Here is a 14,880-nt window from a genome sequence, read left to right as displayed (position 1 = left end):
CCCAGGAATACAGGAAGTCACTCCAGAGGAAAAATTAATGAGTATTGACTAATATGAATACTTATGAGCATTCCAAAAGGATGAACTACCACTATTTAGTACTATTAGTATGCAAGGGGCCCATTCTGTGCCAGATTTACTCGTGTGATGTGTCTTTATCCTTCTCCACTTTCCCACAGATTCAAGAGTCCCAATAGCTCGGTTACGCGTATGCAGAAAGTCCAGCACTGCTTGAGGTTATTAGTCAGGATTTACTATCAAGGACTAATGCTTTTTGGACTGCATACCTCGGAAATGGACAGCATTCACAAAGAAGAGTGCTGAGAACTGGAGGTAGTTTGATATGGTACGACTGAATTCAAATGAATAGATCGCGCTAGGGCTCCCCCATAGCAGTGAGTTATATACCGGTACTACAAGTAGAACAAACCGACAAATGCTGGACTATCTGTAATGGATCATGCGGCCAGATCAGAAAGCATTAAACCCCGTTCTTCGTCGCGTGTCGTCTCGCCTCGCCGCCGCCGTTGCCTAAACCAATCTCGAGTGCCTCTGGAGTTCAGCCGTTTAGTCTTGGCCTTGAGAATCGCGTATACCAGTACACGATAACATAACATGGCCACAACGCACCCCAACACCTCCAACCACAGACTTTTCTGATCGAATTTGTACATCTGCAAGACTTCCTCTCCGGTTTCTATTAAGCATTTTCCATTCACATCTCGCTGTTCCTCCGTGCAACTAAATACCACATCCCTCATAGTCAAGATAGAGACACTGCTTACTGCATACTTGTCGGGTGAGATGTAGTTGAACCACTGAAGGACTTTTGGTGGATCTAGACTCATGACGCCGCCCAGTACGGTGAAGATAGCAAGCAACGATGCCGTGAAGCTGACGGCTAGGCTTATATGACCGAAAACAAGATAAAACAGCATGCTGATAGATTCTCCGCTGTTGAGCGTGCAAAGAGCGCTTACGAACAAAAACCCAAACCGGTCTGCCTCAGGTGCTAATTTCGCTACGTATGCGAGTAACAGAGCAAATATTAGTGCAGAAAAAGCTTCGAAAGGAAGTTCGAGGATAGTGTACTGCGCGAGAAATGCCTCAATATTGTATAGACCCTCTGATGTCTCGCGGTACATCACCTCCACTTCAGGAGGGAATGTCGCAACGTTTTGGAGCATACCTAGAGATCAAGAATCAGTTTGCAAACCGATTGGCTGGATGACCAAGAACGAAGCTTACCGATGAAGGCGAGAGCTGAATACTGTTGGATAACACCCATGCGGGTTTGAACAGAAATGTAGTCTGTTTTCATCGGTGCAGTAAAGAGTGCTAGCAAAAGACCCACTCCAGGAGCCTGGATTGATCGGGCTAGGATTGAGATTGGCTGGCGAAAAGTATTCAAGGCGGCGCGATGTACAAGCATCGGGAATGCTGTTGCAGAAGAATGATGGTTGCATGTTGTAGAATCTGCAACGAATTCTGTGTGGCTATGATCAGTTCCAGGTCGAGGGTCAAGGGGTTGTTTTCTCGCGTAGGACTCATGCGACTTCCACACATTGACAAGGTTGTCTAGTCGCTTCTTACTATCTTCATCGTTCCCTTGTGATTTACCGGATGTTGCAAGATCCATGAAGAAATCTGCAGGGTTCACTACTTTAGGGCACTCAAATCCCGCCGAATGAAAATAGGAATACATCTCAGACGTTTCACCAGAATACAAGGGTACTCCATGCGGTGAAAGAAGCAGGCAGTTGGAGAACAGCGGCCACATTGACGATGTGGGTTGATGGACTGTGAGAATGATCGTACAGCCCTCGGTAGCTAGACTCTGCAGGACTTCTAGCACAGTGAGTGCCATGAAGCTGTCGAGCCCGGACGTAGGCTCATCTAAAATAAGAACCCGCGGCATAGTCAGGACCTCACAGGCAATCGAGAGGCGTCGTTTTTCTCCGCCACTGATTCCTCTCACGATGGCGGACCCAACCAGACGTCTCGCACAGGATTCCAGGCCAAACTTTGCGATAACTTCTGAAACACGTTCACGCTTCTCACTGTCAGGCATGGAGGATGGCAACTTCAGCCGAGCGGCAAAGAGCAATGTTTCGCTCACCGTAAGTGCCGGCATCAGATTGTGATCATCCTGTGGCACAAATGAAACCATTGATCTGATTTGAACCTTCGATAACCGTTGTCCATTATACAGAGCTGAGCCTGTACGGCACCACTTGAAACTTGAACTCGAGGGAAGCCTTTCAGCTAATGAAGATAATAAAGATGTTTTGCCGCTACCTGATGCTCCCAGAATCACATTCAGCTTTCCTGGATGGAATATTGTGGACACTGGACCACAGATTCTGGATGCAACACTAGGTGTATTTCGCCGCGCTGACCTATGCCGTTTCACCTTTAAGGCGTAGTCTTCCAGGCAGAGGGAAACTGGAGTCACTGAACGATTGTATCTTGGCTGTCGCCCCACCTCCGTTGAACTAGGGCTGTATTCCCGTTCCGTAGGAGTAAGAGGTGGTTTTGGATGATTGATATGAAGAATAAAGGCGCCCGATACATGGAAAATACAAGTCATAGCCCACAAGATCACAATGGGACGCCATATCCATTCTTTTGGCATTCCTAGGCTATCCATGACAAACCGTCCAGTATACTGTTTACAGCGAGGATCTGTACGACCTGCTGAGAAAGGACAGTCATATAGGTGGCCTTGGTAAGGGCCATGCACACCGATAAACTCGTTCGCGCATAGAGCACCAAAGGTATAGAAAGTATGAGTGATCCATTTGAGCCATCTAGCGTACGGTGGCGTTTGATCCGTCTGGATAAAATATGCAGATGCTACCATCTGCAAAGTGAAGAAAAGGTTGCCCATCAGGCCCGCTCCGTGAAAACTCCTGGTAGTGGCCACACAAAGACCGGCGAACCCAATGGCAAGATAATGCGTCAGTAGCATGACCAGTATAAACACGCAAACCTGCGAGGCCGAGCCACGGTACCCAACCATGGGATAGTATATGGCTGTAAAGAGAAGTGGAAGGCTCAGATCCTCCGGGAAAAATCTGGATGCTCTCTGGCTCAGTAAAAACGCGGATGCGCCTAAGATTCCATCTCTCCGTTCGTGATCAAATTGACCGATCTCATCCATTAGACGGCATATCTCATGAACTAGAATCAAGTATCCGTATAGCCCAGTTGCGTCCCAGAGGCTCCCTTCTCGTGACCTAATCCCACTCAAGCTGCCATCAAGTTTCCAGAAAGCCCAGCCATTGATAGCTGCCAAAGCAGCCACAGCGCACCAGATTCCCACTAGCGACCTCCAGTCCCTCCAGCATATCTTCAAGTTTCGCTGTATCATTACTTTGCACACTCTTGGATAGCTTGGGGCTTTAAAACCGAAGTCTATGTAGTCACAAACATCCCGGCCGTTAGACAGACAGTTCGCTGTATTGGTTGTCGAAAAATTCATCCAGCATAGTTTCAGATGCTCTACTCTGGCACAGGAGTTAGACTTGGATGCCTCCGATCGTACATCAATGGATGTGACATCTAGGAGAAAGTCCGCTGGATTCACGAATGGAGGCATTTCATGTCCACAATCCTTAAAATAGTCTCCCACCATAGTTGATAATCCGCTGTACATCAAGTGACCACCGGACAATAGAATCACATTGTCAAAAAGGCTCCATGCGTTAGACCTGGGTGAATGAAGTGACATGACTACTGTCATACCGCCATCAGCCAGTCGCTTGAGGGTCTGAATAACCTGAAACGCCGTTGTTGCATCAAGGCCTGCCTAAAGAATTAGCGAATAGACTCTCTTACCTCACAGCGTATATCCTTTATCTTACCAGTTGTTGGCTCATCGCAAAAGAGTACCGAGGTCTCTTTTAGCAGCTGAATCCCAATGCTGACTCGTCGCCTTTCACCCCCACTGCATCCCTTGTTCCTGTTGTCTCCAATTCGGGTCTCCGCACAGTTTTCGAGTCCTAGCATCGAAATGATGTTATCGACAGAACGATTAATTTCCGAGGCTCCTGTACATCCCGAGCTTAACTCTGCGGCATAGCTCAATATCTCGCGGACGGTCAGCATTGCAGGAAGAATATCTTGCTGTACCAGATAGGCACTCCGAAATGCTCGGATATCTGCGCGGCCGTTGTACAGAATTTTACCCGCAACGTGAAGGCGACCATTCTGCGTTCGACCAGAAAGGACATTCAGGAATGTAGTTTTCCCCGAACCACTGCCTCCGAGGATAACGGTCAACCGTCCAGGTGGTATACATGCTCGTACGTTGTGGAGAATTCTCGGTGGTTGTGGCGGGATAGCTGTACTTTTGGTGGGTTTCCAAGCGCGTCGTATACCTTGGAAAGACGAAGCAGTGAGGGACACCGAAACATCGTGAGCTTCTATATGTACCGGAATAGATCTGGAGTCGGCTGAACCTGATGTGTGCAGACGTTCGGGATTGCGTTGACGATTTTTTGAGTGCATTGCTCTAGCTGAGAGGGTGTAGGTTGATGTTGTAAACCAACGAAAAATGGAGCTAGAGCTAGCGCTCTAACCACATACCGATGGAGAAGCAATGTGAACTCTCTTGTGGGTCGATGAAAGGGGTTAAATTGAGGTGCATCCCTGTCGAATAGTAAGGGGCTGACGGAGAGAGCAGTGTCAATATGGGCTTTGGTGGGCTCACCGGTTCTAATACTCACATCATAATTTCGAAAAAGGGCTATGTCATTTTAACTAGTCATATTCGCTACTTCAGGATGATAATTCTGAGTAGTATTCCATTTTCTACAATTAATTCTGGATCTACACCGGGAAATGAACCCCTTAACTCGTTCGATTTATGATCCTCCAAGTCAATCCCCCTAGACCGTATTGTCCATTCCTCTGCCACGCTAAGCTTACTATACAATATTTCCTTAGGTTTTGACTGTTGCTCTTCGTTTGCTTGCAAAATATCTCTCTGGGTCTGCGTAGGTGCCTCCCAGGTGGTCCCAAAGTGTAAGAAACTGTCCAAAGTTCAGTTTAACACTCTTATGATGCACCGTATGGAATTGATCACGATTGTCATCTAGAGTCATATTGGTTAGCGGCAAATGAGCAAGTGCCGATAGGGATGGAGTTGACACATACGCAGTAAAACCGTCCAGATATTCGTGGCCATGAATACAATGAGTTGTGCCTCCCGCGACATCGGCCATAAAAAGCTATACAAATAAATGGGCAGGCTCATGATATACGCCTCGAGCGGATTGAAAGCATAGGCCGAGAACGGGGTCGGGATAATGTACCTTGCAAGTGCCTCGTCAGTTTCAACACAGTCCCGAATCCTCAGCTGTACCAAGGTGCCTTACTGATGATGCTTCTTGTGCATGAGGTTGAACAAGAAGTTGATGTGGAAGGTTCGATGCAGCCAATACATGCAAGTATCACTGAATAGGACAAAGAAAAGATATTGCCCAAACTCGTACCATAAAGGTATTCCCCCAGATCCGAAATCATACAGTTTTGCGTATCCGCGAACTTGAGCAACGAAGATCGGGACGGTCAGAACATTCAAGCCGAAAAGGGACAGCAAGGAATCGTAAATCTCGTGTCGGATTTGGTTCTTGTGGTATTTGGGATGCTTTTTTAATGTCTTGTCAAAATATAGATAGTGACAGACGGTCCCAAGCAGAAGAAAAAACACCGAGCTAGAAACCCTTTCCGTTGATTTCCATTAGCTAGCCATCGACAATTCCAGGACAAGGCACAAACCATGTTACAACGAATATGCTAAGACTTTGCCTATAGATGCTTTCCCGACACCATAGCTTAGAATCTGCGATGACAGAACAGACACTTGAGCTATGAGAGGTAGGACATAGTCTCAGTTGCAACGAGTCGCGAACTGAGTCATAGACACTGTCAATGATAAGTGGATCTAAGTAGTTGAATATTAGGTCCATGTTGGTTTCGACTGCGTGCCTCCACTGGGGTCAGAGAAATATACATTCTCTAATATCTCAGGGGATAGCTGAGGGAAGTGCCCTAGTCTCACATGATATGCCCTAGTCTGTGCTTTATAGCCAGACAGTCGGTATCCTGTATTGTGATCGTCATTTGGCGATATACAGGCATGTTTGTATTTTTGATCGAGGGAGAACCAGGATGTTGGCACGGGCTCCCACAGTTACCGCTGATCCTGCAGCGAGATCGCCATCTTTCTGCACTCTCCTTCAGTACTAGTTTCTAGGCGTATCACATAACTGGGTCTCGCCACGTAGCTCAACCAAATTTACGGTACGGGATACAGAGGTGTCCATCGTGCGGCTACATGAAACCTGCCAGATTCAAACAAATGGCAATGATGTTACTAATCTTACAGGGAAGAGTCCTAAGTGGACCTCATGGAGAACGGAGATCTTCGGCAAAACAAAAGGGATATCTGCTTTTACGGGTGTGGCGGTATTAGTTTATCTCAACAGACGCAGTAGTTTCCTCCTGCGTAGTATGTATTGGTGGACTATAACAATTTCATTCCTTAAGTATGTTACCCCTTGCAGCACAACATACTCCATACTGAAGGAGCAGCCACTTCGTGCACTGGATTGAGAAATTAGCTACAAATTAACAATGTTCGAAACTCCTGACGTCCACTAGGGGCAATTTATACCATGACTTGTTATCTAATAGCATCTCCGAGAGTTTGCGTGAAGAAATTGTTGTTCACTTGATCACAGCTTTATGCAAGGGGATATAGCCGAGACCAGATGAGTACCACTTCGGCGAAAGATGAGAGAAGCTCAATTGATGTTCCAAATGGAATGTACAGAGGACATACAGAGCGCATATGACCGGATGTGGGCTTTCAGCGTCAGCAAAAAGTCGGAGTACTCGACCGTAGCTAATTGAGGCGATTCGCACCGAAATATGCTTTAGGTAGCGCAAATATGACAGAAAAATCAATAGCAATGAGATGTATGTATCGAATATATTGGCACTATTGATGTTTAACATCGGCTACCCTTTTTATGAGAAACAAAACTGCCAAAGTCGAAGCGAGCCGTCTAGGAGTGCGAATGCCATCTTCACAAATAGATAATTTAGATGAAAGAGGTTCCCATGCTCCACCTTCGATGCTGTTTTGGATAAGCGCGGAGGATCTGGCAAAAAATCCAAGTATTCTGTTTGGCCATCAATATCTGATATGTAGCTGATGACTTGCTCACCGTGATATGAACCAATGTATAGCCCTAGCGCCTTGAACAAAGTCCCACAAAAGCTTTCACATCGAGCCAGTATCCAGGCGCATGTGTAGAAGAATTTCATTCTGTGTTTCCGTGAGGCTTCCCAGGATTGTAAGATCGCCTCACGCCCATATGTGTCAGAACGGACACAACCCTGGCGTTTATCTAGGATAGAGACAAGGCAGTTTGCTAGCGACGCGGCACTCTCAATAGCACAGTTCGCCCCTTGTGCCAAATTTGGAGTCATCTTTCCGCCTATCAGTTAATCGTCTGGTAATATCTTGATGAGGAATAGAAGACCACACTAACTTTGTGCACGGAATCACCAATACATACAATATTCCCTGAAACCCATTTGTCGCAGAGTAGTTCCTCGAGCCCAACGTGGAGACATGTTTTCGAGTTGTAATACAGATCTTTGAAGAGGACAGAACCAGAAATGTGGGTATCTAAGAATGGTCGGACGTGTTTGTGGATTGATGTATGGTCATGCGCATAACGTGAAAGTCGGGGGTCCTGATATGTTTCTCTAGTTTTGATTGACAGAAGCCAGTATATACGACCGTGTTTGCCAACGTTTACTATAAAGGAGAATCCGTTTCCATAGGTTCGATGCGCTTGCCCTGGGTGTAAACCAGGTATAGGGTTTGAGATGCCGTAAATGCCAGAAAAATCGGAGGTCAACCCTAAAATGAAGATAAGCCAAGCGTCTATCCAATATTAACTATTGTAACTTACTTGGTGGCTCACTTTGAATACTACATAGCGTTCTAGAAAGGTCTTGATGCCAGAGAGCTTCCCTTCGTGTGACACTATGGATTCCATCGGCGCCGACAATTACGTCCCCGGTAAATGAGGATCCATCGGCGCATTTCACCTTGACTTCTGACGCGCTTTGTTCGAACTGAACTGCACGCTTATCAAACACAACGCGATGCTTGTCCCCGACTAAACTATTATACAGGATCTGTATTAAATCCCAGCGGGCGATCACAGCCGAGTCGTAACCATGCCTAGAAGGCTCTCATGAGTTGCATGACTGATAAGGTAGACGTGAATGCCTACCTCGTGCATGGAAGCTGCCTCATATCAACCGTTTTTAGCAGATATCCGTTGGCAAGCCAGGTCGAATGGCTGCTGATTGACTGCGAAACAGCTTGAATATCTTCCAACACTCCGAGCTGACTGAGTATACGCACCCCATTAGGGAGTAGCGTCAGTGCATTCCCAGACAGAGGTGATGGCAGGTTCTTGTGGGATTCGAGAACGACGTAGTCAATATTACGATTAGAGAGAGCACTGGCAAGGGTCAACCCAGCAACGGAGCAACCCACGATGACAACATCAAATTTTTGGGTCTGTCTGTCTGAGAAATTCGCCATGATTATCCCACGGCAAGAAGGCGGAATGAGCCTCGCGTATCTGTGTAGCAGAGCCCGAGCACGAAGACTGATAAATATCGCAGAGTCGGAGGTTAAGCACTGAGTAACGGTGCTAGATTCTCTCCTTAGAATAATTATCAGAAATAATCCCGCATGGGCTTTTTGGTTTACCTTTTTTATGGTTTTGACCTTATACTCAAGTGTATTCGATGAATTGCAGCGATCTTAACTTAGACTATAATCGATCATCAACTGCGTGCTAGAAGAGCGTTACTACGATCCATATGAGGAGTCTGTGATTCTCAACTGATTGTGTTTTATTGATTTTTTTTTCTTGTAAATATGCGTGAACACCTATCGGTCAGGAAGTCTATCCCGAGCTACAATATGACCTATCCTAGCGCAAAAGCCATAGAAAAAAGGGGTTGAATAGTGCCAACTTAGCATTGTTGACCGACTTTTCGGAATACTTACCTGAAATTATCCGTTGAGGAACGGTGAAGCTTAATCTGATGAGTGAAGCCGTACACCCCTTGCAGTATATAGAAACTGCGAGATCTAATGGACCTGTGATGTAGACTGTGTAGAATACAATGTATGCTTGCATCACTGGTACATGCGAAACGGAGAAAGTTTTACTCTATCACTACAGTCGGTGAAGCCGCCTTTGTATGTTAGTCTATATCTCTTCTCATTTTATTGATGCTCAATGAACCAACTTACCACCATCATAGAAAATCACGCAAAGCATCGCTTTCCAACATTTCTGAACCGGGTTCGCAATGAAACTACACAACGCTATCGTTCAGAAAATCTCTACACATGTGAAACAATTCTATGATGACAAAATCCCATTCCACATATACCATGGCTCAACGAACTCGACACGCGCTTCAACGAAGCTTCGCTCGAACACTGTCGACACAAGCAGCCTCAACCGAGTGCTCAGGATTGATCAAGAGAGAAAGGTTGTCTTAGTAGAGCCAAATGTCCCTATGGATATGCTTGTCAAGGCAACCCTTCCATATAGACTAATTCCGCCGGTCGTCATGGAATTTCCTGGAATAACGGCCGGTGGTGGATTTGCCGGAACAGGCGGAGAAAGCAGCTCCTACCGACACAGCTTTTTTGATAGAACTGTCAACTGGATCGAGGTAGTGGTTGGGAATGGCGATATTCTCACTGCCTCCGCAACAGAGAACTCCGATCTCTTTTTCGGGGCTGCATGCTCATTCGGAACCTTGGGCATAACCACTCTCCTCGAAATACAGCTGCTAGAGCTCCCTGTAGAGCCAGCAGTAGAGTTGACCTATTTTCCAATCTCAATGGGCGTCGAAGAGGCTGTACGAAAGATCGAGCATCTCACACCTGACCCAGCATACCAGTACTTGGACGGCATTCTGTTCACCAAAGAGAGAGGAGTTATCTGTGCAGGATCAATTACAAGCGCTGCAGACCACGGCTCTCGAAGAATACAAACATTTACTCGCCCTTCCGACCCCTGGTTTTACATGCACGCTGAAGACATGGCCTTTTCGGCTGCCGAGGAAGCTGGCCCCGCAAAGGACCTTATTCCAATTGCTGACTATCTGTTTCGATATGACAGAGGCGGATTCTGGGTTGGCAAATATGCGTTTGAGTACTTTTTATTTCCTCAAACCAAGTTCATGCGGTGGGCCTTGGATCGCATCTCTCACACAAGGGTGATGTATCATGCCGTCCACAAGAGCGGTCTATTCAGCGAATACACAATCCAAGATGTTGCAGTCCCTTATAGAGGGGCTAAAGAGCTGGTTGACTTTGTGGACGATTCATTTGGGAAGTATCCCCTTTGGATCTGTCCGGTGCGTTCAACCACAGCTCACGTCACGGGGTTAGTAGCAGAAACCCGAGCCCAACCAGCTTCCGAGCCGGATGACTCTGGGATGATGCTCAGTGTTGGTATCTACGGACCAGGTCCAAAAGGCCGGGAGTTTCTCCGCTTTAACCACGCTCTCGAGAAGCTAGTAAACAAACTTGGGGGTCAGAAGTGGCTGTATGCGCGGACCTACTACACTGAAGAAGATTTTTGGTCAATTTATGACTATTCCACAAGAGACGAGCTTCGGCAGAAATACCATGCGAAATACTTGCCAAACCTTTACCAAAAGGTTCGCGCCAACCGCGAGGTATTATCCAGTAGCTCCATGCATCGGTCATGGATGTCAAGGCTACTGGAACAAATATGGCGACAGTGACCAATTTGTGGACTTTATGGGCTGATGCATACTTTCTGGAACAAGGAGTATTTGCTAAGTGAGAGCAAAGCTGAGCTTGGCTAAATAAGGGTGACTAAGAGTCTGCCATATCAATGCAGTACGATATGGCGTCTCTACAGGTTTTGAGCCATAGGAATGTCAACTTTTGTGAATATCTTTTGTTCTAATTCCTCAGATTTCACGTATACACTAGTAGTACTGAGTAGTAGCTGGGTTGCGGCAACCAGTGGACATGCTCATAGGGCACACAGGCACCACATGTGATTTCTTTGCCCCAAGAGGCCGGTCACTCGAGGGATTATATTCCTGGTTGGCCTTTGACACGTCAATTGACGTAGTAATGTTCATTTCGTGTGTTCTAGGATTCAGAAATGACTTTTGAAAACCATGCGCCCATATGAAATGTGTAAACTAGCATAAATGCAAGGACAGAATGAGATGCAAGGATATGTCACACAGCGGCTGTGCGTATGTGACAATCTATCTATATAAACACCGATTCTGTTATCATTGACCAGAATGATAAAGCCTGTATATATATGTCGCTCCCCCGTCATCTTCCTCCCCATGGGCTTTCTTACGTTTTGTACAAGAAAGCCGCAATTACTCCTCCCCAGCCACCAGCGTTATCATCCTCCTTTGCGATAGTCGTCGAGCCTTCCAGAATCATATTCTCCGTGCTCTTGGTGTTCGTGCCATACAAGTACAGCGCAGATGATTCAATAATTTGGACCGCGTTCTTTTGACACTTGCCGTTGCAGCCGCCATTGTTGTTAAAGAATGCCCAGTTGCAGCCTCCATAAAGGAAGAGGTTTGATGCACCATTGATCCGTTCGAACAACGCCATACGGCAGGTCGCATCGTCCCCAGCGCACCATGAAAAATCCGGATCACTTGCACTCAGGTGATTCCCCCATGGAGCTGGTGCCAGCGTGCTTCCTACACCTTGCCAGTATGGGGTTTCGCTCTGCTGCATGGTGGCAAGAACATTGTGTGCATGCTCAAAATTATACTGATAGAGAGTGTGGTGTTCAAAACCGGTACCGATAAGCCATGTGGCAGCAGTTGCTTCGACCAAAAGTCCTCTGCCTGTGGATATGGTCTGCGAACTAGATCCATCGAGATCGTGATCTGCTGTCCATCCCCACATGTTTTCGATGTAAGCAGATGAAGTACCCGTGAGATGGAGTAGTCCATATGCGGCTTTACAGTTGTCAGGTGTGCTGGTACAATCACTGTGCACCCTGCTGCCTACTCCGCCTCCGATGCGGAAATGTACATTCCAGAACCCTACATCCCCTTGGCTCTTTCCGGCAATGTTCACCTCCACCTTAGGGTTGAGGTCCTGTTAGTAACTGGGGCGTCGGTTTTGAAATAGTGGAGAACTCACTAATTGGCAGCCTGGCAAAATGTCTCCCACCGTAAGGATCATGTCACTGATCTGCGCGACTCCAGTATCTCCTGGGTATCCTACGCGGATCATAACGCGAACAAAACCTTCGTCCTTGAAGTTGTTTCCGACTGCGCTGATAGTCGAAGCGAAGGCATCTCCGATGATTCGCGTACCGCTAGGGATGAAGATTGTGTCCGTAACGATATAGGTACCCGCAGGGAAATATATCAGTTTGCAGTCTTTATTCTCGGCCAGGATTTTGTTGATGTTTGCCGTGTCATCTGTCTGACCATCTCCATAGACAGGGCTAGAGGATACAGACTTGATATTCAGAACCTCGGTTGCTTTGTAGTCCTGGTAAGTCGGTGGCGAAACCGTGTAATACTTATTTCCCGACACAAGAGACGAAGCCCGGTTGGTTACGACAATCTTCCCTTCAACACGCTCTTTGCTGGAGCTTCCTGAATTGTACTGCCGCGACCAGTTAGAAGTTGATACTTTCTATTGGCAAGAGTTGCTTACCAGAGTTCCATGGACCCAGGTGTCCGCTACACCTCCTGTGAGCACAGCGTTGCCTCCCAGACGAACAGTCACTCCAGAACTCTGGACATTCTCCAAGACAATTGCGTTTCCTGCACCGCCCGAGTCATTCGAGGTGATGAAGGTGTCTACGCTCGAGACGCTGGAGTCGATCACGGTCAAGGAGCCCGATGTCTCACTCGCATTAATACCTATGGCCCCTTGTTCGAAACGACATCCCAAGAAGATGATATCGGTGGCTCCTGCAACTACTCCGATAGTCGTCCCAGTGAAGGTGAGATTTTTGAACACCCATTGCTGGCCGCTCAGCTTCATGCCGACACCACCACCACTGAACGATAGGTCATTCTGCGTGCTGTCAGGACCACATGCTGATAGTCAGTTTGCAAGTGGGTCTTACCACAATGATGTTACTATTATAGTCATACTGCGTCGTCAATCCAGTATGCTGGCTGCCCGTTGGCATATGGAACGCGACGTTGGTGAGTTGCGTTGCCTGGCTAACCGTCCAGTCAAGGAGGCTCAAGGACTTGGCTGAATCGACCCCAGTGGAGTCTAGGACAATATTCTTAATGCCAACGTAGAAGTTGTTCGTCCCCTCGTGGTTAGGATCCTTGGCGTAAACGATGTGATCCAGAGAATACCCAGAAGCGGCTTTCAAAACGGGCGGGTTCGTCGGATCACCGACCAACACCGTTCCTGTGTAGAGTTGGAGAGAGGTTTGCAAAAGGTATGTACCTCCCGGAAGATAGACTACGGCCGGTTGTCCTGTCGTGCCCATAGATTTGGAATTCCGAGAAGGCCCGTTTGATGCCCCCGCTGCCAGTCCATTTCACCCTCAGCAATTGTCCTCGTCCAAAATACAATCTTTGTACGTGGTGCATACCTTCAATAGCCCTCTGTATGGCAGGTGCCGCATCTTGTTTTCCTGTGTTGTCGGCGATATAATCACTCACAACGTTCCGAAAAACCTTGTAGCTGTCTTTATACTCCGAACTCAAAAACGATGATTGGTCCTTATGTTCGGTCTTCTCATACCAATACCCAGATGAACCATTGGTAGCTGAGCAACTAGCAGCATTGGCATTTGGTGCATGGGTCACGGGAGCAGTGTTAAGATGTCTCCAGGGTTCCGCAGTGTCGTTTTTCGTAGGAAATGGTATTCCCCTATCGCAATGAATCGTTAAAAATATGAGAGGGCACGGCAGGGGACACACTGAACTCACTTTGGATGAGGGACCCAGTCTAGCGGTGGGAAGAAAGATATAGCCTCTTCCACCGGTTTCATCAATTGGTGGACTAAGTCCTCAATCCCGCCTGCCCAGACGTGTGTAATGAGAAGCCATAAGGAAAATATTCGAATTACAGAAGAGGAAAACACCATTATGCAATTATGCCTCACCAAACACGAAAAAAAGGTATATAAAAAAATCGTCAAGAAAAGAGGAAAAGAAAAAAGGGCTAGAAGAATAAACCATCCACCCAAGTCAACAAATGCAACTCCTGGCCGTGTATATCCTCGTGTGAACACAGGGGCCAGTCGAACTGGGCCAAACTAGGGATTTCGAAGAGAAAGATGGCCCCGACGGCGCATTAAGAGTCTCAGGAGAAGCAGGAAGAGACTCATGAAGGGCAATCCAGAGCTTCAACTGCTTTTGAGTATTTATGTATTCTATCTTTCACATACTTGAGTTCGGCGATCAACGTGACAGTGAGACATCTTATCACCATCGCGACGCACGCCATGCATGGAATTCTTCGAGCTGCAGGGACTGGGTCCCGATTCGTAAGTCGGTGCCCTGTGCCGAATAATTGACTCAACTCTAACGAACTCCAACATATTCCGGAAGACTCGAGTCAGTTTGTTCGCTTTCTGTCGCTTTGTACATGTCAGTTTCACGTATGGACAATCGGGGTAGGCGCAGCAACACCCAACCTCCCAGTCCCATCGAACTCTAGAATTGATAGAACAACGATGAATCAAGCCGGAGAGATATTTCATCCATAGTATAGCCTGCGGATGCGAGATTCATACTCAAGACCAGGGTTTG

The 14,880-nt window shown here is 47.0% G+C and overlaps 5 protein-coding genes across 5 annotated transcripts; 1 reads left to right on the top strand and 4 right to left on the bottom strand.

Moving 5' to 3' along the window:
* Positions 1–458: 458 nt before the first annotated feature.
* Positions 459–4,512, bottom strand: BDV37DRAFT_294258 (P-loop containing nucleoside triphosphate hydrolase protein; the record flags this gene model as incomplete). The annotated part of the gene is made up of 3 exons (XM_032089596.1): positions 459–1,189; positions 1,249–3,807; positions 3,867–4,512. The coding sequence occupies 3 exons, from the start codon at positions 4,510–4,512 to the stop codon at positions 459–461; spliced, it is 3,936 nt and encodes a 1,311-aa protein (XP_031941224.1).
* A 434-nt stretch (positions 4,513–4,946) lies between these two features.
* BDV37DRAFT_294257 (sterol desaturase family protein) lies at positions 4,947–5,975 on the bottom strand (the record flags this gene model as incomplete). Its single annotated transcript, XM_032089595.1, has 4 exons — positions 4,947–5,098; positions 5,161–5,318; positions 5,382–5,729; positions 5,785–5,975. 4 exons carry the CDS (start codon positions 5,973–5,975, stop codon positions 4,947–4,949), a joined length of 849 nt encoding a protein of 282 aa, XP_031941223.1.
* Positions 5,976–7,038: 1,063 nt separating this feature from the next.
* BDV37DRAFT_271816 (FAD-dependent oxidoreductase) lies at positions 7,039–8,638 on the bottom strand (the record flags this gene model as incomplete). The annotated part of the gene is made up of 4 exons (XM_032084774.1): positions 7,039–7,503; positions 7,566–7,942; positions 7,995–8,269; positions 8,322–8,638. 4 exons carry the CDS (start codon positions 8,636–8,638, stop codon positions 7,039–7,041), a joined length of 1,434 nt encoding a protein of 477 aa, XP_031941222.1.
* Positions 8,639–9,420: 782 nt separating this feature from the next.
* On the top strand, positions 9,421–10,875 carry BDV37DRAFT_294256 (uncharacterized protein; the record flags this gene model as incomplete). Its single annotated transcript, XM_032089594.1, has 1 exon — positions 9,421–10,875. One exon carries the CDS (start codon positions 9,421–9,423, stop codon positions 10,873–10,875), a length of 1,455 nt encoding a protein of 484 aa, XP_031941221.1.
* A 477-nt stretch (positions 10,876–11,352) lies between these two features.
* On the bottom strand, positions 11,353–14,606 carry BDV37DRAFT_294250 (glycoside hydrolase family 55 protein). The gene is made up of 6 exons (XM_032089593.1): positions 14,056–14,606; positions 13,716–13,996; positions 13,230–13,648; positions 12,812–13,177; positions 12,287–12,760; positions 11,353–12,226 (listed from the first exon to the last, which is right to left on the bottom strand). Exons 1-6 carry the CDS (start codon positions 14,211–14,213, stop codon positions 11,474–11,476), a joined length of 2,451 nt encoding a protein of 816 aa, XP_031941220.1. The 5' UTR covers positions 14,214–14,606; the 3' UTR covers positions 11,353–11,473.
* Between the last annotated feature and the right edge of the window lie 274 nt (positions 14,607–14,880).

This window comes from Aspergillus pseudonomiae (assembly GCF_009193645.1).
Source record: "Aspergillus pseudonomiae strain CBS 119388 unplaced genomic scaffold BDV37scaffold_35, whole genome shotgun sequence".
Lineage (NCBI taxonomy): Eukaryota > Fungi > Ascomycota > Eurotiomycetes > Eurotiales > Aspergillaceae > Aspergillus > Aspergillus pseudonomiae.
Note: the sequence above shows the minus strand (reverse complement) of the source record. Positions and strands in the feature narration are given on the sequence as shown.